General features: G+C 39.2%; 1 protein-coding gene across 1 annotated transcript in view; it reads right to left on the bottom strand.

The window, feature by feature from the left end:
* FBXL13 (F-box and leucine rich repeat protein 13) overlaps positions 1–24,297 on the bottom strand; it is a gene marked incomplete at its 3' end in the record, with an annotated part of 168,686 nt that overhangs the window by 67,947 nt on the left and 76,442 nt on the right. Inside the window, exons 10-12 of the mRNA XM_080665207.1 lie at positions 22,113–22,165; positions 17,489–17,589; positions 11,074–11,203 (exon numbers count right to left, since the gene is read on the bottom strand). Coding sequence (XP_080521333.1) covers positions 11,074–11,203; positions 17,489–17,589; positions 22,113–22,165 — 284 coding nt within the window. The remainder of the gene's footprint in view (positions 1–11,073; positions 11,204–17,488; positions 17,590–22,112; positions 22,166–24,297) is intronic.

The following is a 24,297-nucleotide window of genomic DNA, read 5'->3' as shown; positions in this document are numbered from 1 at the left end:
TTAAGATTCATGGCTCCCAGAGAGATTTAACAGTACAAGAACTACAGATAAACCAGTATTATTGCATCAAGTATTCCAATCATTTGAACATTTCTGGGATGCTGTCCCTTTTCATTTTCTTGATTTGTGTGTAATGACTAAAAAATAATTGATGAAAAATACTTTCACTTTAGTTATTTCATAGTTTCCTAGGCTCTTTTCTCCTTGTAAATGTCAAAACCTTACCAAGAAAAGATCATCAGACCTAGGTCTAGTAAGTTGCCAACTTCTCAGCCACCCAACAGGCCTCCTGAACTTTCACCTAGGAACCTGGCTAGCCATTACTTAAAATTGGTTGCATTTTCATTCATTATTTATTCATTCAGTCATCAAAACATTGATCAAAGCCCAACTATGTGTCAGGTACTATACTGTGCTAAGGAATCAGATATACCAGTAAATAACGCATCATGCTGGCCTTCAAGGAGCTCACCATGGGGAGGAGAGCAGACAAATAAGCAGACTGGTACATACATAGAGAATGCTTAGTAAAAGTGCAATGCTGGAAGTATACACAGGAGGAACATAACCCAGCTTGGCTTTGGGGAAAGACGGGGCAGTAAGGGCTTCCTAGAGAAGGTTGTGATTGAGCAGTTCCTCAAAGTATGTGTGAAAGTTAACCCTGTGAGTGGGAGAAAGGGACAGTATCAGGGTGTCTAAGCAGAAGGGAAGAGGTGAGCCTAGCGAAACAACTGAGGCTGGAAATGGAGAACTAGGAAGGCACAGAGAGAGAAACACTGATTGCAAGTTCTCTTACTCTCTGGTTTACTTACCTTACATCTAAACAAAAAAATCTGCATCTTGTTCCAAACTCCCCACTCTTCATCTGGTCTGGTTCCTATTGTCCTCCATGTTCAGAGTTGTTGGTTCCTGAGCATTTAGGTTTCAGCTGGAATGCCTTCCTTCCCAGCAGAGCTGTGGTCATTCCATGCCTGGCTTTCTACACAGTACTATAACCCACTGACCGCTACACACAGTGAGCGATACATGAATCTGTACGGAAATGTCTATCTAAAGATAATATCAATGGGAGAACCCTTGGAGTTATAGACAGAGCAGAGGATAAAGGGAAAAATATAATCCAGAATCACTGCCCTCCTAACTGGCACTTTCTCATGTACAAATAGGATACCTTTGTCCTCTCCATTAAAACTCTTAATGCTACCCATATTTTCTATTTTTGTATTTTGAAAGAAATTGAACATCTTTTAAAGAGCTCTAAAATGAATAGGGAACTAATGTGGATCTCTTTGGAGCATTTTAGCTGATGCCTTTTTATTTATTTATTCATTCATTATGGGGATATTCAAGGAAAGACTTAAAGGAGATGAAGAAGGTAGCCAAACAGATAACTGCAGAAAGAGTATTCAGGCAAAGAAAACAGCCAATGCAAAGAAACCATAAGTCAAGACCTTTTGTGTTTGAAGAACAGCAAGGAAGCCAGTGCTCCCAAGCAGAGTGGGTAACGAGAGTAGTAGGAAGTGATGTTGGAGATGCAATTGGGGGAGGAGGCATATTACATGGGTCTTAGAGGTCCTTTCAAGGTTTTTCTTTTATCCAGTGAATAAGAAGCCTTACCAAGTATTTGAGCAGAAGAAGGACATTAATGTGGGTTTTTTAAAGATCACTCCAGATGCTGTGTTGAGAGCAGGCTTGTAGGAGGCAGAAGTGAAAGCAGAGAGACTAATTGGGAGGCTATCACAATGATCCAGGCAAAAGATGATGGTGGCTTTGAGTGGGATGGTAGCTGTGGAGGTGGTGAGAAGTGGGCAGATTCTGGATGCATTCTGAAGTAATAGTCAATGGGACTTCCCAATGGAGTGGATGTGGAGAGTGAGAAAACAGTCAAGGATATTGCATTAGTTTGCTAGGTCTTCTGTAACAAAGTACCACAAACCGTGTGGCTTAAACAAAAGAAATGTGTTATCCAACAGTCCTGGAGGCTAAAAGTCCAAGATCAAGGTGCCAGCATGGTTTGTCCTTCTGAGGTTTCTCCCTTCAATGTGAAAAAAGAACATGGTCCAGGCCTCTCGCCTTGGCTTCTAGATGGCTATCTCTATGTTCACATGGCACTCTCCCATATGCGTGTTTCTGTGTCCAAATTTCCCCTATTTATAAGGACATCAGTCATATTGGATTAAGGCCTAATGTAATGATCTCATTTTAGCTAATTACTTCTGCCACAACCTTATTTCCAAATAAGGTCACATTATGAGGTACTAGGGGTTAGAACTTCAACATATGAATTTGGGGGAGATACAATTTAATCCAAAACAAACGACTCCAAGATTTTTGGCCTATGCAACTATAAATATGGAGCTGGGGAAGACCAAAGGTGGGGCAAGAAGTTATTTTTTAGAGCAGCGGTTTAAAAAATATTTTTAAAATATAAGAGTAAAATTTAAGAGTGAAGTCTGGGTTGGTGATATATATTATATATCATATGTGTGTATGCATTTATACATATATACATATATTTCTTCTATAAACATATTACATATAAACTCATATACATATAAGCTTCTATAAGCATATATATGTATATATAAACACACCTCTATTTTTGTATTTTGAAAGAAATTGAACATGCACACACATACATATACATGTAATGATGTTGTATGTGTATGTATATATATAATGTATATGTACATATATATGCTTATGATTTTAGGTGATATTTAAAGCCGTCCTCTAGGTCTGATAACCAAAGGAGTAGGTATAGGGTGAGAAGAAAAGTGAACCAGGATCTGAACCCTGGGGCCCTCTTTGATTAAGGGGTTGGAGAGCCACAGCATTAGCTTTCTCACAGAAACCAAATCTACATGAGTTTTCTAAGTCATAAAAAATGTCATCAGGATTGATACAAGCAATGTAGGAAATTAACAATCTCAGCAAAAGCCAACATGCACATACTTTATGACCCAGCCATTGGACTCCTATGTGTATACCTAACAGAAATAAAGTAGTGTATATAGATGTTCATAGCATTGTGCATTTTCTGTATGGATATTATCTATATATATAATAGAGAAATATGGTAATTACCCGGGACACCATAACAGGTTCACCAGACCGGGGGAGGTTGCGCACGCAGCATTGGGGGCAGGGCGGCAGGGGCCTCCACGCGCCTGCGCTGGGGGAGGGCCTGATCAGCAGTGGCTGTGGCTGCTTCAAGGGCCAGAGAGGAAGGCAGGGCTGGACTGGCAGCAGCCACGGCCGCTGCGGGGCCCGGGGAGGGAGGCAGGGCCAGGCCGGTGACTTGAGGGGAGTGGCGCTGCGCGATTTCTAATTGCGCACTGGGCTCCTAGTACTTTGATAAAAGTCATTACCCACCCGCTCCCTCCCCCCCCCCCCAAAAAAAAGTCTTTAGGGAATGCCTCTACTCATTAGGTCCCAACTCTCAGTGCCAGGAAAACAGGAAGCAAATTTAATCTGGCTTCTTGAGTGTTAAGGATTGCTTTGTGGTCATTCACAGAGCATGCTCAAAGCAACAAATTTAGGTACATGTGAAAAGCCATGAGAAACCTTCACAACTTTCTCTCTGGGTTTTAGTTTTTTTTTCTTTTTCTTGAGTATGGTTCTCCATCAAGCCCAATCAGAAGCATTCTTTGCTTCCCCAACTAAAGGCTAAATAGGAATCACACCCTCACCAGTTGTCAGTTTCTTTCGGTTGCAATGATGGAAACTGGAAACTCAATATAAACTAGCTTCAATAGAAAGGGAGTTAATGGTGTGTCTAACTAAAAGTCCAACTAAACAATATGTCATCTCTCCTTCTTAACACATCATCTCTCCCTCTCATAAGTTGGCCTCTTTGTGATGGTTTCATTCTTTCCCACTGCAGACAAATTTCTTCTGTATTCCTGGGCAAGAGAATCACAAATCAGCCTGGACTTAAACACTCCAGACCCTGCAACCTCAGGGAAAACAGAATTTATTTTTCCCAATGTTGAATTGTTCTGCTAGGATCATACTCTGCCTAGAAAAATCATAGCCACTGCTTATGAAATTTAGTATTGTCTAGGCCTGGGCCAAATGACCAGTGGCCAGGAAAATACTAATACCAATCCTATCTAACAAAAGGGTGATATGCAAATTAACCATCACACCGCTATACCCACAAGCCATGCCCACCAGCCAATCAGGAGCAAGTATGCAAATTAATCCAACCAAGATGGCTGCAGCCACGGAGCAAGCAGGAGGCTTGGGTTTCCCTGGCAATGGAGGAAGCCAAGCTTTCTGCATACCCTGGCAGGCCCAGACCTCCACTCAAGACTACAAAGTTTCAATTATAGAAGATAAATAAATCTCAGACACCAGGGCCACCGCTTGGGTCGCCAGGGGGCATGGCCAGCCTCCAAACCACCACAGGCCCCTCGCCCAAGTTGCCCCATGCCCCAAGGGAACCCCCACTCTGATCCGGGACACCCTTCAGGCAAACCAGCTGGCCCCCACCTGTGCACCAGGCCTCTAGGCTATATAATATAAGAGTAATATGCAAATTGACTGTCACTCCAATACACAAGATGGCTGTCCCTATGTGGTCAAAGATCCTGCCCCCATGTGGACATAAGATGGCCGCCACAAGATGGCCAGCAGGAGAGGGCAGTTCGGAGGGACCAGGCCTGCAAGGGAGGACAGTTGTGGGCAATCAGGCCAGCAGGGGAGGGCAGTTGGGAGGGACCAGGCCTGCAAGGGAGTGCAGGGAAGGGCAGTTAGGGGTGACCAGGCTGGCAGAGGAGGGAAGTTGGGGGCAACTGGGCCTTCAGGGAAGGGCAGTTGTGGGGGACCCAGGCCTGCAGGGGAGGGCAGTTAGGGGCAAACAAGCTGGCAGGGGAGCAGTTAGGCATCAATCAGGCTGGCAGGGGAGTGGTTAGGGGGTGATCAGGCTGGCAGGCAGAAGTGGTTAAGGGCAATCAAGAAGGCAGGCAGGTGAGCAGTTGGGAGCCAGCAGTCCTGGATTGTGAGAGGGATGTCCGACTGCCCGTTTAGGCCCAATCCTACCCAGATTGGAGAGGATGCAGGCTGGGCTGGAGGACACACACCCCCGTGCATGAATTTCGTTCACCGGGCCTCTAGTACTCTAACAATAATAATAATAATAATAATAATAATAACTAATGATGACTAAGCACTTATTTTGCAGCCACTGTTCTAACCTTCTTATGTGTATCAATTCATTTCATTCACACAACACATTTATGAGGTAGATACTAGTATTTTCCCCATTTCATAGATAAAGATACTGACTATACAGAAAGTTTAGGAAACTTGCCCCAGACCCAAAACTAGTAAATGGCAAACTCGGGATTAAAAGTACCCCAGAACTCATGCTCCCAATACCATGGTATATTCTCTCAAGGTGCCATGAGTGACAGCTTCACAAAACCACAGGGGAGAGGATCAATCCCTGAAAAAAGTATGAGGTGTAAAGGAAAACTACCAACATTTCATACAATAGTTCATTAGTCTCACTTATTTAACCATTAATCCAAATATTCAATAAACATCTGATGAATGTCTCCTGTGAATTAGGTCACACGGCATTTCCTAGAGCCTAGAACAAGATGGACCCCATTCACTGTCGCCAATGTCTCCCACACAATGGATAACAAAGGAGTACAGGAAAGGGTACTTTCTTTACATGGTGAAATTATTTTGTCTCCATAAAGTCTTCCCAAATTGTGTTTAGACATGGGTTTAAAAAAACTATTTTATGGCATAAGCTTAGATTTTATAACTTTGAGTAAATGGTAAGTATAAAAGCAAATGAATTAAATTTGTTCAACTGATTCAAGCAGAATTTTTGAATCTGCTTAGTGAATGTAGACTTATTTTTCCTTCTGAAAATAGCATGAAGAAAACATTGCAATCAGGCTCTAAAAGAAAATTTTAAATTAATTTCAAAGCTATTTTAACAATGTCAGCCTCCTGGAATAAGAATGCTATCATTCAATAAATATGTATTAAGTACCTGGGTATGGTTAAAACTTTCATGACCAAAGAAATGCAAATTAAAAATACAAAATATCATGTTCAATGCCAAATTGGCAAAATATTTTAAAACATATTTATAAAGATACCAAACATTATTTTACATTTATAGTAAGTGTAAATTGACAACCTTTGTAAAATATGGGTGGCCTTAAAAATAACTATATCCTCTGTTTCACTTCTAAAAATTTGTACCCCCAAATTGCATAGGCATATGCAAAGATATGGCTACAAGAATTTTCCTCAATTGATAGCAAAATATGGTAGGCCAAAAATGAATAGTGAAATACATATTGGTGTTTTGGTATAATGGAATACTATGTAGCTATTAAGAGTAAGTTACAGGAAAATATTTCATGAAATATTTACTTTATAGAATAGTAAGTGAAAGATATGTATACTATATAATCCATTTTAGTTTAAAAGATTATAGACCTGCATAGAAAAAAGACCAAAAGGCTTTTTTACTAATACTGTGTATTATTTCTAGGTGGTTAATTTTTAGGTTACTTAATTTTTTTTCTCTTCTCTCTCTTTCTCTCTCTCTCTCTCTCTCTCTCTCTCTCTCTCTCTCTCTCTCTCTCTCTCTCTCTCTCTCTTGTTTTTAACCTGGAATGAGAAAAAAAAACAAAGATTCTTTTTAAGTAAAAAAATATACTACAAAATTCAAAGTGACAAGTATATGGCTAGAGGTCTGCAATGGGTAGCGAAAGAGGAGGCTGGAGCAGCCCTGTCCTGACTTAGGGCTGAATGTCAGCAGAGGCTTCTTTGAGGAGGAGAAACTGAGCAGAGGCATCACCTCAACCACAGCTTGTAATACTATGAAGAAAAAAAAAAAGATGATGACAAGCAGATGCAGGTGCAAGTGCTGGTATTTCTGAGGCAATCGGTCCCGTTACTTAATGCATCTACAGCGTTTATCCAATCCCAAAAGAATGCAAAACATTTCTAAAATATATGTAATTGATTTTCACTTTTCTTTGCAATTCCCCATCACCCATTTATTTATTTTTTCTAACAAGTATGGTGAAAATTCTTCCACAATATTGTATAAAGACATCTTTCCTTTTTGGCGCAGCTGTGACTACATTAAAGCTTTGCCCGTAACATAGTTCATTTATCCCAACCCCGAGTTCCTGGAAGAAAGGGATGCTGAAGACAGTGTCCAGTGCACAGCAGGCGGTCACACACCAGCGAAAAGCATTTAGCTGTTAGCCTACTCTCAAGTCTTTTTGTTTTATTAGGACCTTTTTCTCTTGGTCAGATATATTAATACATGACTTCATAGTGCAAAATTTCCCGCATTAAAAAAAAAATAGATTTCAGTTTCCAAGGGGAGAACCTGAAAAATACGTGATTGTCAGTTTTCCTTCTCTGAAACCATTTTCGTGCTGCCATATCAGTGCAGCTTGGCCTGAAAGAATAAACAATTCTCACACCCAGAACTGAGGAGGTAGGCAGAGTGTCCTCAAAGGGCTGAAGTCCCTCGGAAGCAGTAACATCCAATTTCACCTCTTCTTTCTGAAGCTAGAGCAGCAGCCATTTGAAAGATAGCCATGGATAAGAAGGAGCCCATCTCGGCTCAGTATTAAATGGTACAATTTCCAGTGCCTGAAACAGTGTCTGATGCTTAGAGTTAAATCTCTGTTGAACTATTAAATGAACAAATGGAAATGGAAGAAGAATGAACAAAATAAACGAACCGTTGTTTTGCATAATGACATGAAATACTAACTTCTCTGTGGTTTGAGACTCACGAATTAAGGAACAATCAGGAAAATAAATCTGTTCTTTATACATTCAGACCAAGCTCAAAAGCTGCTGAGGACAGGTAGGCGATGCAATTAAGTGGTAGCAGTCTAGGTATAAGTGCACGTGTACACATTACCGAGTGGAGAGGGTGTCAAACGGAAGCATGCTCCACCTCAAGGGGGTGAGACTGACTCAGCTCCAGCCATGGATGCCATATGGGAACGCAGGCCCAATTTTGCCAGTTCTTCCAGTGTTTTAAGAGAAGCTTGAAGTCTAGATTTTTATGTTCATATTATAAATGTTGGCTCAAAATTTAAAGACAGAGAGACAATGTCTGTGTGTTTTACATGCATACCTAGCCAGATAGTCACTGATTTGAAACTTATCATTTCAACTTTTCTTTCTTTTTTTAGGATATTATAGTTTATTAATTAACTTATTAATACACTTTTGTAATACTTTTACCCACATTTTTAGCTACATACCCTTTAATGGCCTCTTTATATAACAATTTGATATTCTGTAAGATTTTCTACATATGAAATAAAAAGATAATTGTCTTCCATCAGGGAAAAGTAATCAAAACTTTAAAATTGATAGTATTGAAAGCTTCTTTCATCTTCACTCTTTATTATCAGTAACGTTACGTAAAACTTTATCATGTTCAATTTGGGAATACCTCTATAAAGCTTCTTATATATGAACTCTAAGATTTCAGGTCATGTTAAATTTCCTTGTACAGTAATATGTATATAACTACATTATATACCAGTATATATGATTATAGAGACAATTTATTCTTATTGAGCATTTGGATTTTTTTCTGTTCTGTTTATTTTGTTTTCTATATTCCACATATAAGTAAAATCATAAGGTATATGTCTTTCTTTGACTTATTACACTCAGCACAATAGCTTCTACGTCTACCCCTGTTGTTGCAGATGGCAAGATTGCATCCTTTTTTATGGCTGAATCATATCCCATTGTATACATGCACCACTTCTTCTTTATCCACTTATCTATTGGTGAACACTTAGGTCATTTCCATACCTTGGCTATTGTAAAAAATGCTGCAATGAACATATGAGTATATATGTGTTTTCAATTAGTGTTTTGGGTTTCTTCGGATAAATACCCAAAGTGGAAATGCTGGATCCTTGTCTCTTGTTATAGATTTTGTTTTAAAGTCTACTTTGTCTTGTATAAGTATTGCTATCCCAGCTTTTTTTGTTTGTTTCCATTTTTGTGAAATATCTTTTCCCATCCCTTTATTATCAGTCTCTGTGTGTCTTTCAATCCGAAGTGAGTCTCTTGTTGACAGCATATGCAAGGATCTTGTTTTGCTATCCATTCAGCCTCCCCATGTCTTTTGATTGGAGTATTTAATCCCATTTGCATTTAAAGTAATTGTTGGTAGATATGTATTTATTGCCAGTTTACCATTCATTTTTTATCTTTTTTAAATTTCTTCTTAAAGAAGACACTTTAATATTTCTTGTGGTGATGAATTCCTTCAGCTTTTTCTTGCCTGGGAATCTATCTGTCCTTCAATTCTAAATGATAGCTTTGCTGGGTACAGTATCTACTTTTCTATGTCTAAGAATGTTTATGCTTAGAACTTGTATATGTGTACTTGTGTTTTTGTATGAGTTGTGTGTTGTTTCCCCTCCTCTCCTTTCCCCTATGTCCTCCCCACTGCCTAGTAATTACCTCATGAAAACTGAGAAGAACAAGGAGGTAAGTCACACTTATGTGGGGAATTTTCAAGCATGTGGTGAGCTAGTGGAAAGTATCAGAGGATGTATATTTAGGGAAAAGAGTGATCAATGGGCTATGTCAAGTACATATGGGTATTCCTGAATTTGCAAATATTTTTCTCCAAGATTAGGCTATCTGTGTTTGCTAATGGACACCCATATCAAAGTTAGGCTTCTATCTTCCCAAAGAGACTGGGAGATACTGGTGTAATCTCCCTTGGTGATTACATTTCAAAGCATGGCTCCCAGGTACTCGAAAAAAACTGTCCTGGGTTGCAACACTGGCAAAAAGCTTTTTAAGAGGTTTACATCTCAAAGGGAACAGAAAAAGAATGTACAACTGCAAGTTTTCTAAAGTAAATAAATGCTCTAAGAAAAAGGAGGTTAGGGGCCAACACTCAGAGAGAAGCCTTTCTAAAGCTTAGTCAAGCTGGAGGCAAGACCATCCGGGTCATAAGAGTGATGGGTAGATGTTATTCAGCAAGTTGCACATCATTGGATCATTAAAAATGTAAATTCTAGATGTTTCAGACCTAGCTTAGAGTCCTCCTCTCCTCTCCCCTATGTCCTCCCCACTGCCTAATAACCATGAAACTGAGGTATCTACCAACAGATGTCTACCAGAGTGCAACCTGGGTCTTTTCACTTCTAAATGGGCATCATAAATACATACTCCACAGCATTTGTACAAGGACTAAATCTGATATGTGTGAAGCACTCAACATGGTGCCTGGCGTATAGTAACAACTCAATAAATGGTAACTAGCAATATTTCAGCCAGTTCTCATCTGTGCTATTGTAGTATCACAGGAAGAACAAACTATGATACTAATATTAATAAAATACACAGAAAAGAAGTTAAAAGAATTATGACTTATATCGATCAAAATAGAGTAGAAGAAACCATCAATGACACGGCACCTATTGCCAAAGTTCCATGTCCTACCCTCCACAACTCTACCCTATTTTCTACCCAAATTTCTTTAATCTGTTTTTTCGTAGTTAAATATTTCCCCATATAGATCTCAAATCTGCATGTTATTTAGCCTAAGGGTATAATGAAATTTTTAAAACTACTATCTGTTTTGTATTTTCTTTTTACACTTACATTTGAAGCATGTTTACTCTTTGAAAGCCCATGTGGGAGCCAACTGACTTTTCAGAAAGTTCCTTGCAAATTCTCCCTCAAAAGAGTTTTCCTTTGTTTGTATCTTGGTAGCAATTTTTAAAATTTCAAGATTTGGACTCTGGCATAATAACTGTTCAGAGTATCTAACAGAAGTGGTCTGTTTCATCATCCAATGAGCTCTGCCTGTTTGTGGATGTGACACCCCAGTGGAAGGAAGCCAAGAGCCTATAGTAACGATCCTGGGGAAAATGTAAGCAGCTGTGGCCATGTAATTTAAAACCTCTGAAAAGTGTGCTGCAGTCTGTGCACAGCGTTAGTGTAACATGGGGACTGGATGCAGCCCGCTCTCCGGAGGACTTCCTCGCCTGCTGCAGGAAAGGGAAGACTGAAAAGACAAACCTGGGTGCAGCCAGAAAGGTCCAGATAGATGAGCTTGTGGCATCCATGCCCTAAATTCAGGTACCGTAAACCTTTGTCTGTGAATTTTCTGCAATAAGCCAAACTAAGATTCTGTAGGTTGTGGAAGTGCCTGAAAAGAGGGTGAGAGGAGAGAGGAAGGAAAGTGAATATAGTTGTTTTCTCACATCTTTCTTAAGCCACTGTGACAAAGAGAAGTAAAACTGTAAGTGAATCTTTTCACCTTGCAAATGTTCAACAGTTGAACCTTATTGTTAATGCTCTTCCTGTTAAGTACAGGAGATTTCATAACTTTCAGATAATGCCTAATTACATTTCAAATGAAAAGGAAGATGTGCCTAGATTTTTAAGAAAGCTGAGATAAAGCCTGGAATTGTGGGGGCAGGGAGGCTTGTGCATTCATATTGTTTGGAAGTTAGCTTGTGTTTGAAAGCAAAGTTACTGAGTTTGCATTATTGTTGCATTTAGGTTTTATCTTTGAGGCGCCAAAGTAATGAGCAAAATGTCTGGAAATACAAACCCTTTGTAAACATTTAAATGGCGATGAACTGTTACATGAGAGTGAGGATTTGGACAGAAAGGAGGCAAAGTTGAACACAACAGGCTCTTAAAATGGACATGATCAGCAAATGCTTTGAGAAATTAGATTTGAATATGCATGATTTTGTAACACTTTCATAACTATAATTTAAAAAAGACTAATTGATATACAGAGCTTAAAAATGGATTAAGAAGAGTCCACAAATGAGTGGGTAGCACATGAAAGGAGTAAAAACTACATCAGAGACTGTCAATCTCATTGGAGTTGAAACTGATTAAATATGGCATTACCACCATGACCAAAATGAGAGCTTCCAGAAAAAAGGGAGGTAATTAGGACAAGCTATGCAAGGGCTCACAGCTTTCCAGATCCTCTTTATCCTGGCATTTTTTAAAAAGTACAAGAACTCCCACTACTGCCTGCTCTTGTAATGAAATTAACAACATGCTCTTGATTTGTGGTCACAACAGTTTAACAGCAAATGGGAAAGCAAAAAGAACCAAAGTGAAAGAAGATGCCTCTCTGTGCAGAAAAAGCCCACAAATGAATAATAGAGTTTACCTTCACATAAATGGGAAATAAGATCTGCGAGCACTGACCATTAATCAGATTTATTCCGAAAATTTGAAAAACACATGTATATGATACAATGATTTCCATTCCATAGAGAATCATTTGGTTCAGATCACAGATTCTCTCTGGTAATTACTGTGTCTATGAGATTCAACAGAACAGACAGGGATGCCTTCTGGATCCCCAGTGGCTGGGTGGGCAGGGCTGTGAAGGAAAAAGCTGCACTAACCTCCTCAAGACACATCCCCTCTCCTGGGTCCCTTCAGTTAACTAAGCGCTATGCCAAAGTTTTGGAAATGCTTTATTTTCCTCTCCCTGGAGTATACCCTTGTGATTCAACTGAGTACAGTACAATTTTTCTGGGGATGGGGGGATGGACTTCATTTCTAACAACCCTTCAGCTCTCTAATTCAGAGAAAGGAGTAGTGAGGCAGACAGCAGGACACCATGGGAAATACACAAGGTTTTGGAATCTGACCAAATTGGATTCAAATCTCAGCTTTGACACTTATTGCAACTTCCCTGACCACTCAGATTGTTTCTGCATTTGTTAAGTGGAGATTATATTAACTTTTTTTTTTAACTCTAGCTGAGTGCCTCCAGCTTTCCTGAAGCTCAGTTTTCTCATCTTCAACATGGATGTAATTCTACCTGCTTTTCCTCTTAGAGGTGTGACAATTACATGAGGACATAAGTGTAATAGTATTATATTGAGGGTGATTTTTTATGATTATAAGCAGCAGGAAGCCTGGCCGGCCTGGCTCAGTGGTTGAGTGTTGAGCAATGAACCAGGAGGTCATGGTTTGATTCCTGGTCAGAGCATATGCCCGGTTGTGAGTTTGATCCCCAGTGTGGGTGTGTAGGAGGCAGCCAATCAATGATTTTCTGTCATCATTGATGTTTCTATCTCTCTCCCTCTCCCTTCCTCTTTGAAATCAATACAAATATTTAATATATATATATATATATATATATATATATATATATATATATATGAAACCAGCAGGGATATATGGTAGAGACTTTAAAAATATATATTGCTACTATTGCTACTACCTCAAATAATAACACATTAATTGTTCTTGTGAGGCTTGTACTATCTATCTTCTTCCATTTAATGAAATAGTATCTACTCAGTTGACAAAAGTGACGCATAAAACTGATTCACATTGCATCTACACCCTCATTTTGGTCATGGTGGTAATGCCATATTTAATCAATTTCAACTCCAGTGAGATTGACAATCTGATTTCATTTTTATTCCTCTCATGTGCTGCCCACTCATTTGCAGATTATTCTTCTCATCCCATTTTTCAGCTGTGTATATCAGTTAGTCTTTTTTTTTAACTATAGTAGTAAAACTGTTTCTTACAAAATCATGAGTACTCAAATGTATTTAAATCTGGTCCAAGCCCATTGTTTAATTTCTTAAAGTCCATGTGATCAGTTATCAAATACAAAAAAATGGGAATTGAGCTAGGAGTTCTTAACTTTTTGTGTGTCAGATGTCATACAGATCTATGGATCCTTCGTCAGCATAATGTTACTGATGCATAAAATAAAATACTTAAGATTACAAAAGCAGCCAATCATATTGATAATTATTATCAAAATATTTTTATATGATCTAAAAGAGGTCTACCATGATTTTGAAGTAGTGGCAAGTGCCAATGTTATTTTGAAATATTTGTAACAAGAATAATAATAATAAAATATTTGTGGTGCATATGGTTGAAAGAGTCCCACATTTTACCTACATTTCCATTAGAGATTAGTGAAAATAGAGGGGTTTTTTCCCCACATCAAAATTCATGGAACTTCTGAATTCTATCCCTGGTCCCCATGGGGGATCCACTGGCAAAAAAGGTTTTCATTAGAGGAAATGACTCCCAGATTGAAAGTCGCTAGCTGGCTCTCTTCAACCTCATGGGGACCACTGGTTTGAAAGCAAAATACAGGAATCTTGAGTGGCCCTGTAGGCCTTTCTAGGGATTTATAGGGCCACAGATTTGAAACTGCTGAGGAAAAGTAGCAGTTGACAATGAAATTGCATTTGGCAAATTTTATGCGATACTGCTACTTTTTATTTTGAATTTTGGCAAAGAAATGTGTCCCTTACATGAGGAAGATCTGGTTCATAATTTTCCCAACCCAGAAACAACTTTATTATTCTAATTATGCTTTGAGGCAGTGTTTGCAGTCAGTGTTTATCTTTTCCTAATTATTTGATAACTAAAAGTTTCTAATGTAAGGAGAAGTTTCTGTTTGTTATTTATTTTTCTACTGTTATGATAGTCTTTAGGAAACCACAATTCTTATAGAAACTACAGAGATGATTTTTTCTCCATTCTTCTGGCTTTTTCACATCAAAGAATTGAGGCTTTCTGTGTTAGATCTCCAATAACTGAGGCAGTTACTACTGGAAAGAATATAAAATTACTATGTATTTTACCAAAAATTTCTCTAAAAAAATCACCAAGACAAGGCCTAGTCTGTAATATTCACATGTGGATTCTTTTGAGTTGAGTGTGTGGGCTCTTTAGTTTCCCAGAGGCCATTTCACATGATAGAATCCCTACAGAAAAGCCAAATGCAGTGTTTTGACCTCCTGTTTACAGGCTAGGTCTTGAGGACGTCCAGTCCAGGCCACAGCTTCCTCTCTCTGCCCCACTCTGATGGGCACTGGTGAGACTATACAGCATGAGAATGTCTGCCAATAAGAAGTTTCCAAGCCAACTGAAGGATCAATTCATCTATATGAAAAATAATAAGATACCACACCACTATCACATATAATGCTCCATAATACTTTAATGACTACTCTTTGCCTAGAATGCCTCACACATAGTAGTTCATCAATATATGATGAATACACAAATGAATGTTGCTATTAGAATTCAGGGGAAGGAGAAACCACATAGACTTCTGGTGGATGATGTGACTTGAGGTACAAAGGCTGTGGATTAGCATAGATAAGAAGAAAGGCATTCCAGCTATAGAGAAAGAAAAACATGTAGCAATCAGATGACCAGAGTTAAGCACTTGCCTTGGGAAACCTGGGCAGATAAATTTGATCAGATAATGTTAAAGAACCGGGAAGAGACAGGACTTCAAACAGGTCAAAGACATGATCAGACTATTGTTCCAGGTGATACTTCTTGCAGCATAAGGCAAAGCCGACTGAAGAAAAGAAAAGAGACCAGAGGCTGAACCCTCAGGATGCTGTGCCAAGTGAGGTGCTGAGAGTGCCACCTAGGTTGTGGCAATGGGAATAAAAAAAAAGGGTTTCGTTCAGGAAATATTTAGAAGCAAAAAAAATCTCCTGGAATGGGCATGAGCTGTGGCTAGCCCTCATTTTCAACTTTAGAAAACTGAACAAGTCCCCAACCAAGAGAGGAAAAATATTCAATTAAAAACCTGGCAAATCAATGTTGCCAAGAAGGGCAAACAAATTACATCTTTCTTCTGGCAAAGGATTTCTTTGGGAAAAAATGCTAAAGGCACTGAAGAGAGAATGACAGCAGCAACAAACAACATTTCTCTGGTTATTTATAGTTTAAAGAACACTTTTGCATACCCAAGCATGTTTGAAACAATGGAAAACAAAGCAAAAATAGAGAATCATTATGAAATATATTTTCATAATAGATAAGAAATTCAGTGTACATTTTTTTCAGATGACAAAAAACACACATCAGTATTGAGTAGCATTTATCCTAAATTTTCTCTAAATAGCAAAAACTGAACATTAAAATCACAACAAAATTCTCATTTTGGGGCCTATTTTTCTATCTGTTGCCACACACACATTCATACATGCCCATATATACATACAATATATATCTTAATACGGAATGTCTAAAGAAAAGTAGCGAATGATGTTTTATAAGATTAGAGAAACTTATAGAACTCCAGCTCACAAGAGCCTATTGAGCATCGCTTCCCAACTCCACGTTCAGTGACGTCATGTTGGTAGCTTAAAACTGGCCATGGTGGAAGTATTTACACCACAGAAATCAGTAGCTTCCACAAATCAGAACATCCCCTTTCCCTGTACCCTGGACAGTTATTAAACATTTATCAAAATACTGCTATCCTTGGAACACACTTTGAGAGACATAGAGAATACAGTATGCTCTCTATGCTCTCTATATAGGAAATATATTCAGAGATAAAAATGAGAGAGAAGATGACAGCTTTGAAGGACAAGAATAAAAATTTGATCTAGCTCAGCCAGTGTGGCTCAATGGTTGAGCATCGACCTATGAACCAGGAGGTCATGGTTCAATTCCTGGTCAGGGCATATGCCCAGGTTGCAGGTTCAATCCCCAATGTGGGGCATGCAGGAGGCAGCTGATCAATGATTCTCTGTCATCATTGATGTTTCTATCTCTCCCTCTCCCTTCTTCTCTGAAATCAATAAAAATATATTTTTTAAAAATTTTGATCTAAATATAAAAGGGGATCTTAAGATAAAACTGGAGTAAATCGAATAGAAGCATTAAAAAGAAAAATACCTTCCTTGGCTGAGAAAAGAGCTAAGTTTTAGTGTTCAGGTTTACTATGTTTCAGGAAAATTAATTGAAAGAACACAATTAAACTTGGAAAATACTTAGAATATTTCAGAGAAAAGGAATTTCTTGCATCTTGGCAGGAAAAAAAAAAGGGGGGTTACCAAAAAAGGAACCAAAAAATCAAGCTGGCTTTAGACTTCTCTGTAACCAGAAATATCAGATTACAGAACAACATTTTGCAGATATAAAAGGTGTGTAGCACACGACTTACAAATAATAGTAAAATACATAATACTCCCTATTGTAAATTCCTTGTAACTAATCAATTCTCACACAAGGCTTTTATTGACTTTGCCAAACTCATTAATGTAAATAGTGCTTCCTGGAGGTGGTAGATGTTCCAAGAGGTAACCAGAGCATGGCAACGGGGAGTCTGGGACACAGAGCTGAAAGCATGAGGTATTCTATTGTAGAGAAGTCCCAGATGCTGGACTGGAATTTAGGGCCCGACTTCACTGCCCAGGAAGGGGGACCAGAAAGAGACAGCAGAGCCTAACTCAAACTAGGGCAGAGGACCTGGGCCCACCAAGCAAGGAGAAGGTAGGCACCAGCTCGGGGACTTGAAAGCAGCAGTCCTGCTATCAGAACAGGGGTGCCACAGTATTGGGGTGCTGTTAAAAGGAGCACTGCCTTTGGGGAATGCTAGAGCACGCCCAAGCCTAGAGGAGCGTAATTCTTTTCAGTGCAATACAAATAAAAGAAGCATTACCTGGGTAGGAGCCGCATCGTCCGGTTGGTGATAGCTGTGTTAGACAGGTTGAGATACAGGATCCCAGGACAACACTCAGAGATGTGTTTCATTGTTTCGTCCTGCATGAACACGGAGAGAAGAACCTTATCAAAGCCTCACAGGCTTTGCTGTCCTCTCTATCCTCTCTACCTGCTCCAAGAAGTATATGCATGTGGTCTCTTCATACTCTTTGATATTATTAGTAAATCAAATTAAATAGAAGTATTGATTTTGCTTGAAGCTCCACTACTTCCCCTTTTTCTGGAAATAAAGTTCCACTTCATCACAATGACACTACATTAAAATGTGAATTCTCACAAGTTCAACTCTCTGACAAGTAATTTGACCTCAAGTATTCAAGGGTCAAACACTCCTGACTCTTCGGATGCATGAAAGTGATTTAAAAATGGATCAATTTTTAAACTTACTGAAATTATTATGCAGGAATAGTAAATGCTCTTAACTGGACTTCATTAAAAGTGAGTCCATGCTTACACATCTATATTTATTTATAGATGTACGTGTATGAGAGTGTGTGTGTAATTAAGTTTCTATGGTTCTGTTCCTGAATATATTAAAACAGCTAAACAGACTTTCACCAAATGTATGGCAAGTTTGAGGTGACCTAAAGTAAAATATAGGCTACATGAAATTCAGGGTTGGGAGTACTGTCAGAGAGGATCTCAAAGATTCAAGCAACTCTCCCCCAGAGAGCTGAACCTGAAGTACAAGACAATGGGGTGACTATGACCTGAGAGAGACAGAAAACAAACAGTGATTTCGAGCATGACCCCTAAATGGACATTTACAAGACCAGATGAACTCCAAGCTGGATTGCAATGGAGCTGCTTCTTATAGGGTAACTACTTATAAACACTCTAGAATGAGTAGCAGCAGGTTTTTATTTATTTAATGATGGTTGGTGAGTCTCCCCGGGAACACAGAAGTGGTCAGCTAGTTTTAAATATTTATGGTACATTGGTTCTAGAAAGAATAGGCCATTGCAGGAAGAGGTAAATTGTCACTTGGCTAGGGGATGTGGTTTTTGGGGAAGAGTTCTGCATGGCCAACACAGCCACCCCGAACATCACTAAGGGTTGCAAAAGTTTATTTTCAGTTGGATCATCAATGTTTAACATTCTATTATTCCTAGTTGTTTCCTGGAGTCATGGGTATTAAAGTAATAAAGTCCTTCAGGTTGGGCTTCTATCACATGGGACAGGAACTGGTTGATTTACAGGGGCAGCAAACCACACTTTAAAGAGGACCCCGGTTGTAAAACTGTGGTTCTGCTATAGGAAAGGTTCTATGTGCCAATGCCACAGGCGTGCAAGGGCAGAGCTTTCCATAAGCATTAGACTCTTGCCGCTGCTTTTGAGCTGTCAGCAGTTTTCTAGACACCCCACCACCAAAATGTAGGATTTGGAGTTATGTGGAAATTACAGTATAGTTTTCCCAGAAGCAACGGAGAGAACAACCATACTGTGTGGCATTGTTTGTAGTTTATACAAACAAAATCTATCTTCAAAAATATTCATGATGCCAATCCAATATTAAAATGATTGTGGACCTTTTGGAAGACTCTGGCAACAATGCAACTGGGGCAAGAGGAGGTCAGAAAGCTGGTTTATGCACCGTTAGGGAGGCAGCCACAGAGAAGATGAACATTTGGGGACCGGGAAAAGGAAGATGGAGTATGCTTTATGTATCAGAGGACTCTGCTTTTCCCTGTGATATGAGGAGGCAAACCATCTTTGCATTTTTCTGTTCGGAAAAAACACAAATGAATCCTATTCTCAATATTTAAAATAAATTTAAATTCAAACCCCCAATGTTAGAACACATAAATGTAAGAACTGTTTGAGTGTCTACATTGCAGAATGGCTTATGAATTTGTCCACAATGCACTCAAACATTTCTGAAGGTAATATATTCTTAGAAATTAAAGCTTTTTGAATGAATGGTACTCAACTTCTTAAATGTAAACTTGTCTCCCATTCTGTCTCAAAGGGAAAAACAATAATGAAATGTAACTGGATAAAATGGTCCTCCCTGTATATTATTAGACTCCAAAATTAGAACATATTTTGATGTTCACAAATTCAATGCAGGTGGCATTGTTTTGACTTTCCTATTAGAAAGCCAAATTTAAAGACTATGATCTGTTAAGTGCAGAACTGAATGTCCCTGAAGGCAAGAACTAAAACTTGATTCATTTTTAAATCCCTATAACACCAATAATAAATAACAAATTCCCTATATATCTTTATATAAATAGAGATAAATACAGGGTTTTCCAGAAAAATGTATACAAACTTTAACAGCTGATAGCTCAATTTTTAAGATGAAATGTATTTTAATAAACTTTGCCTTTATAATTATTCAAAGTGTGTGTATCCACATTTTGGGACACCTATATATTGCTAACATAGTGGATACTAAAATATCCACAGAAAGCTCAGAGGGAAGGCAGGGGTGAGTGGTGGTGGGTGGGAGGTGATCAACCAAAGAACTTGTATGCATATATGCATAACCTATGGACACAGACAATAGTGTGGTGAAGGCCTGGGCCAGGGGGCAGTTACAGGCTAGAAGGGGTCAATGCGGGAGGGGGGGAGGGAGAGGACAGCTGTAATACTTTCAACAATAGAGATAAATTAAAATATATCAACAGAAAGAATGAAGTAGAATAGAAAGTTAACAGAAAGAATGATGATGATGAGACTGGGGAGGCAGCAAGGAGGAGCCAATTCATGACGTCTCTTCACCTCTGCCAAGGGGCGTGGATCCATCCTGGAGCAGGTGCTTAATGAGGGCACCACACAATCAGGCCCCTCATTCTAGTCCCTCCTGTTGCCTCAGGAACTTGCTCCATTTGTTGCTTCAAGTGAGTCTCCTCCAGCTTCTATAAACCTAAAACAGGTTTCCCTGCCTCTATGTTCTTCTGCCACTCCCTTAGTCACTTTTCTGGAACAATAGGTTTATACCTAATGCTCATTTTCTCACCTCTTGTCCACTTTTCAATTCACTACAATTAGATTTCTGCCCCACTATTCTATGGAAACTGTTCTAGCAAAAGCCACCAGTCACTCTCTATTTTCAAATCTAGGAGGCCATGCTCACTTGGTAACTTCCTTCTGAAACTTCACTCTCTTGCCTTTTGTGATACCTCTCTATTCTCAACCTACTTCTCTTCTATTCCTTCTTAAGAGCCTTCACTGTTTCTTCTCTGACTGCTCTTAAAAGTAAACATTCCCCATGGTTCAATTCTAAGTCCTCTTCTCGTCCATACACTCTCTCCCTCTCCCTCTCCCTCTCTCTTTCCTTCTCACTCTCCCTCTCTAGGTCGATCTTATTTATTTTTGAAATGTTAGTTATGACATATATCAATGTCAACCCAAGATGAAAGCTCAAGTTCTAGTCAATGTTGTCCATTGCCTACTAGAATCTCCATATAGTTTTATTCATTAAACGTATTCAGGGTGGAGCAACAGTAGGTTTACAGTTGTTCGTGTGGAAAGTAATATAGTAATTAATAAAAAATAATACAAGAATAAACTCTGTGCTTCACGTACTCACAACTGTAAACCTGCTTCTGCCCCACTCTGTATTATAGAGTGTTTCCTATGCTCTGTGCTCTGTGCTGTGACTACCCCAAAAAATGAGACACATCTCCTGCCCTTTGGGCCCGTTGGGCTAGTGGAGGAGGCAGAAACACTGTGATTAGGGTTACATAGGACAGGAACCCAGAGGAGCAGCAGCAAACTCCTCCCTGGGAGTCAGTGATGTCTTGGGAAAGGCAGTGGGGTCTAAAGTAAGCCTTTAAGCCTGCCAAGGAGGAAAGCAGCACCTGAGGACTGAGGGAAAGAGTATTCCCATCGCAGAGCACAGCCTGAGCAAAGGTAAACAGTGAGAAGCAGCCTGGCGAGCCAGCAAAGAAAGCAAAGCAGCTTTGGTCGCTGAAACGATGTGTGTGCAGGGTTTGGAGCAAGATGAGGCTGGAAAGGGAGGCAGAGGCAAGACCTCAGAGGGTATCCAAGGTATAGTAATTTTAAAGAGCTTTGACTTTATCCAATAATGTAAATGGCGAGTATGCGTATAAATGATGGAAACTGGAAATGAAATAGTCAGATCTGCCTTTTAGAGAGAGCATTAGTGTGCTCACAGGGTGGGAGACAGACTGCAGGTAGAGGAAAGCCTGGAGACGGACCAGGAGAGAGGTGGCTGGGTTCACATGTTCATTCCCATCTTCTTTGGCACTGCCCCCTTGAAGACCGTGAAAATGAGCCTATTGTTTCTGCGGGGTCCCAATTCTTCTGTCTCATATACACATGGCCTTAAATATAAAAATAGCTCATGTTTGTGTAGTTGTTGAATTGTTTCCACTTTCCAAAGACTCCAACGTTGGACATATATCTACAGGGTTAATAATAGCATTATATAAGTAGGATAACATTTCTTGCCAATGTTTAACATAGTTTGCTTTTTTCCATGTTTATGAGCACACAGGCATATATTTTGGCAACGCCTCTGTGTATTAGCACTCCAACAGAGCAAGCCCAAACCTATGCAAACAACAGTAAAATAAGTTTCTTATACTCACCGTGAGTGTTGAGCAGTCAGAGACATTCAGCTCTTGCAAATTTTTACAGAGGCCTAAATTAAACAAGTGACATATCACTAAACAACATATTACAAATGTTTAAACTTAAAGTTTTTCCATCCTACATTCAATGCGATGTATTCATTAGAACACAAAAACCTTGGCAAGTCTTATTCTAAGTACTGGTTTCTTTTCCCAGAAAAACGGTTTCTTTTGGCTTTAAAATTAAAATATATACACATGTTTATTATTGTTTGAGGATTACAGAAGGAAGCAGAAAAGAGAAAAATACTACTTTGTGGAAAACAGCATATTTTTAGAGCTTTGGCTTCAAAGCACTGAAGAAAACCAACCTGCTTTTTTGTGGCTTGACTTTTTGTTCATTTTTGTTGTTGTTTTCTGTTTCCTTTTAACGTTTTATTATGAAAAATCTCAAGCATACAAAAAAAAGTTGTGAGAACTGAAGAATTATACAATAAGTACACCCACCACCTAGATGCTACAATTTACATCTTAATGCATTTGCTTTACCACATATCCGCTGGTACATCCATCTCTCTATCCCTCAATCCATCTTAGGTTTTATGCATTTTAATGTAAGTTGCAGACATCAGCACACTTTCCTCCAAATACTCCAGCATGCATATCATAAATAATTCAGCAAGTATAATAATTAACAAAACATCTATGATTTTTTGAGGTTAGATTGACATACAATTTACAATGAATTACAGTTAGAGGAGTGGAGGGTTAGGAAGGCCAAGTGCCTGATTAGCCCTGGGACCAGAGGCAACTGTGCAGCTTATGGTCTTGCAAGGAAGACAAGACATGCTCCCAGAGCTAGATGGGAAAGTGACACACAGTCGACACTCTGGGTTTAGACTGACAGGAAATAAAACTCCAAATCTGAGACAAAAGAGAAGCAGTTAGGAGCAGGAACACAAACAGTACCCAGGAGGAATGCTTGAGGCAAAGAACGGGGAGGCATTCTAGGTGGAGGAGACCCGTCAAGGAGGAAAACTCTAGGCTAGGGAGTGATCCTGGCATTCACACGGCCAGTGAATAGAAAACACATCTGCCATTCATAACCACACAGCCCCACGGTAATAACAACAGAAATGTTATTAATTATAAATCCATTTTGAGCATTTCTTCATCTGCCAAGAATGGACTATGTCCTAAGTAATAAATGCAAACCAAAACCACTTTCAGGATTAAAAAAAAAATGGAAACAATTCTTTCATATAAAAATGGAAACAATTCTTTCATATGTGCAGATCTTGGAAGTCATCAATAATACTTGCTGGCTAAGGAAAAAATTGATTGCCTCCCAAATATAATAACTAAGTTTATGAGATTAAGATTTTTATAGAATAGTTACTTGAGAGTAATTCATGCATTCAACAAGTTTTTGCCAAGAATCTGCTTCATGCTAGAAACTCTACAGGTGCCAGAAATACAACAGTGAACAAAATAGACAAAAATCTCTGCCCTGCTGAAGTTTACATCCTTGTTGGGGGGGGGGGGGGGGGGAATCAGATGATTATAAACAAAAGAAATATCTGCTTTGACAGATGGTGATAAGTGCTCTGGAGAAAAATAAAACAAGAAAGAGGTGGAGAGCAGCCAGGAATGGGAAGGGGTGTGACTTCCAATACAGCAGAGCCGTGGTCGCTGAGAAGGTGACCTTGAGCCAGGAGATACCGAGGACAGTTCAGTTTACCCTGAGCATTTCTGGAGTCCACATTCAACATGACTGGTGATTGGGAGGCAGTAAATGAAAGAAAAGAATAAGCTCAGGAAGACAGCCATTGAGTCCTTTTTTTTTTTTTTTTTTTTTTTTTTTTTTTTTTTTTTTTTTGCACATCTCTAGTCTGCAAGGGGGAAACCCTTTAATCCTTGAATCCAATGTGCTGATAAACTACAGGTTTCGGTTTTTACGGTGCTAAGCCTAGCATTGTGGAGTGCTTCCCCTGGGCCAGGCACTGTGAAGTGTGTCACCACAGGAGCCCGTTTCATCCTCTCAACAATACTAGAGGTATCTCCAGTCCCATTTACAGATGCAGAAGATGAGGTGAAGTAATTAGCCTCAGGTTGCATAGATTAGCAACTAGGAGAGCCTTAATTCACACTCAGGGCTCCAACATTTAGCCACTAAACAAGGCAATTGGAGGGTGCAGAGCCT

Source organism: Plecotus auritus (genome assembly GCF_963455305.1).
Source record: "Plecotus auritus genome assembly, chromosome: 4".
NCBI lineage: Eukaryota > Metazoa > Chordata > Mammalia > Chiroptera > Vespertilionidae > Plecotus > Plecotus auritus.
The sequence above is the reverse complement of the archived record's forward strand: the minus strand, read 5'-3'. Positions and strand labels throughout refer to the sequence as shown.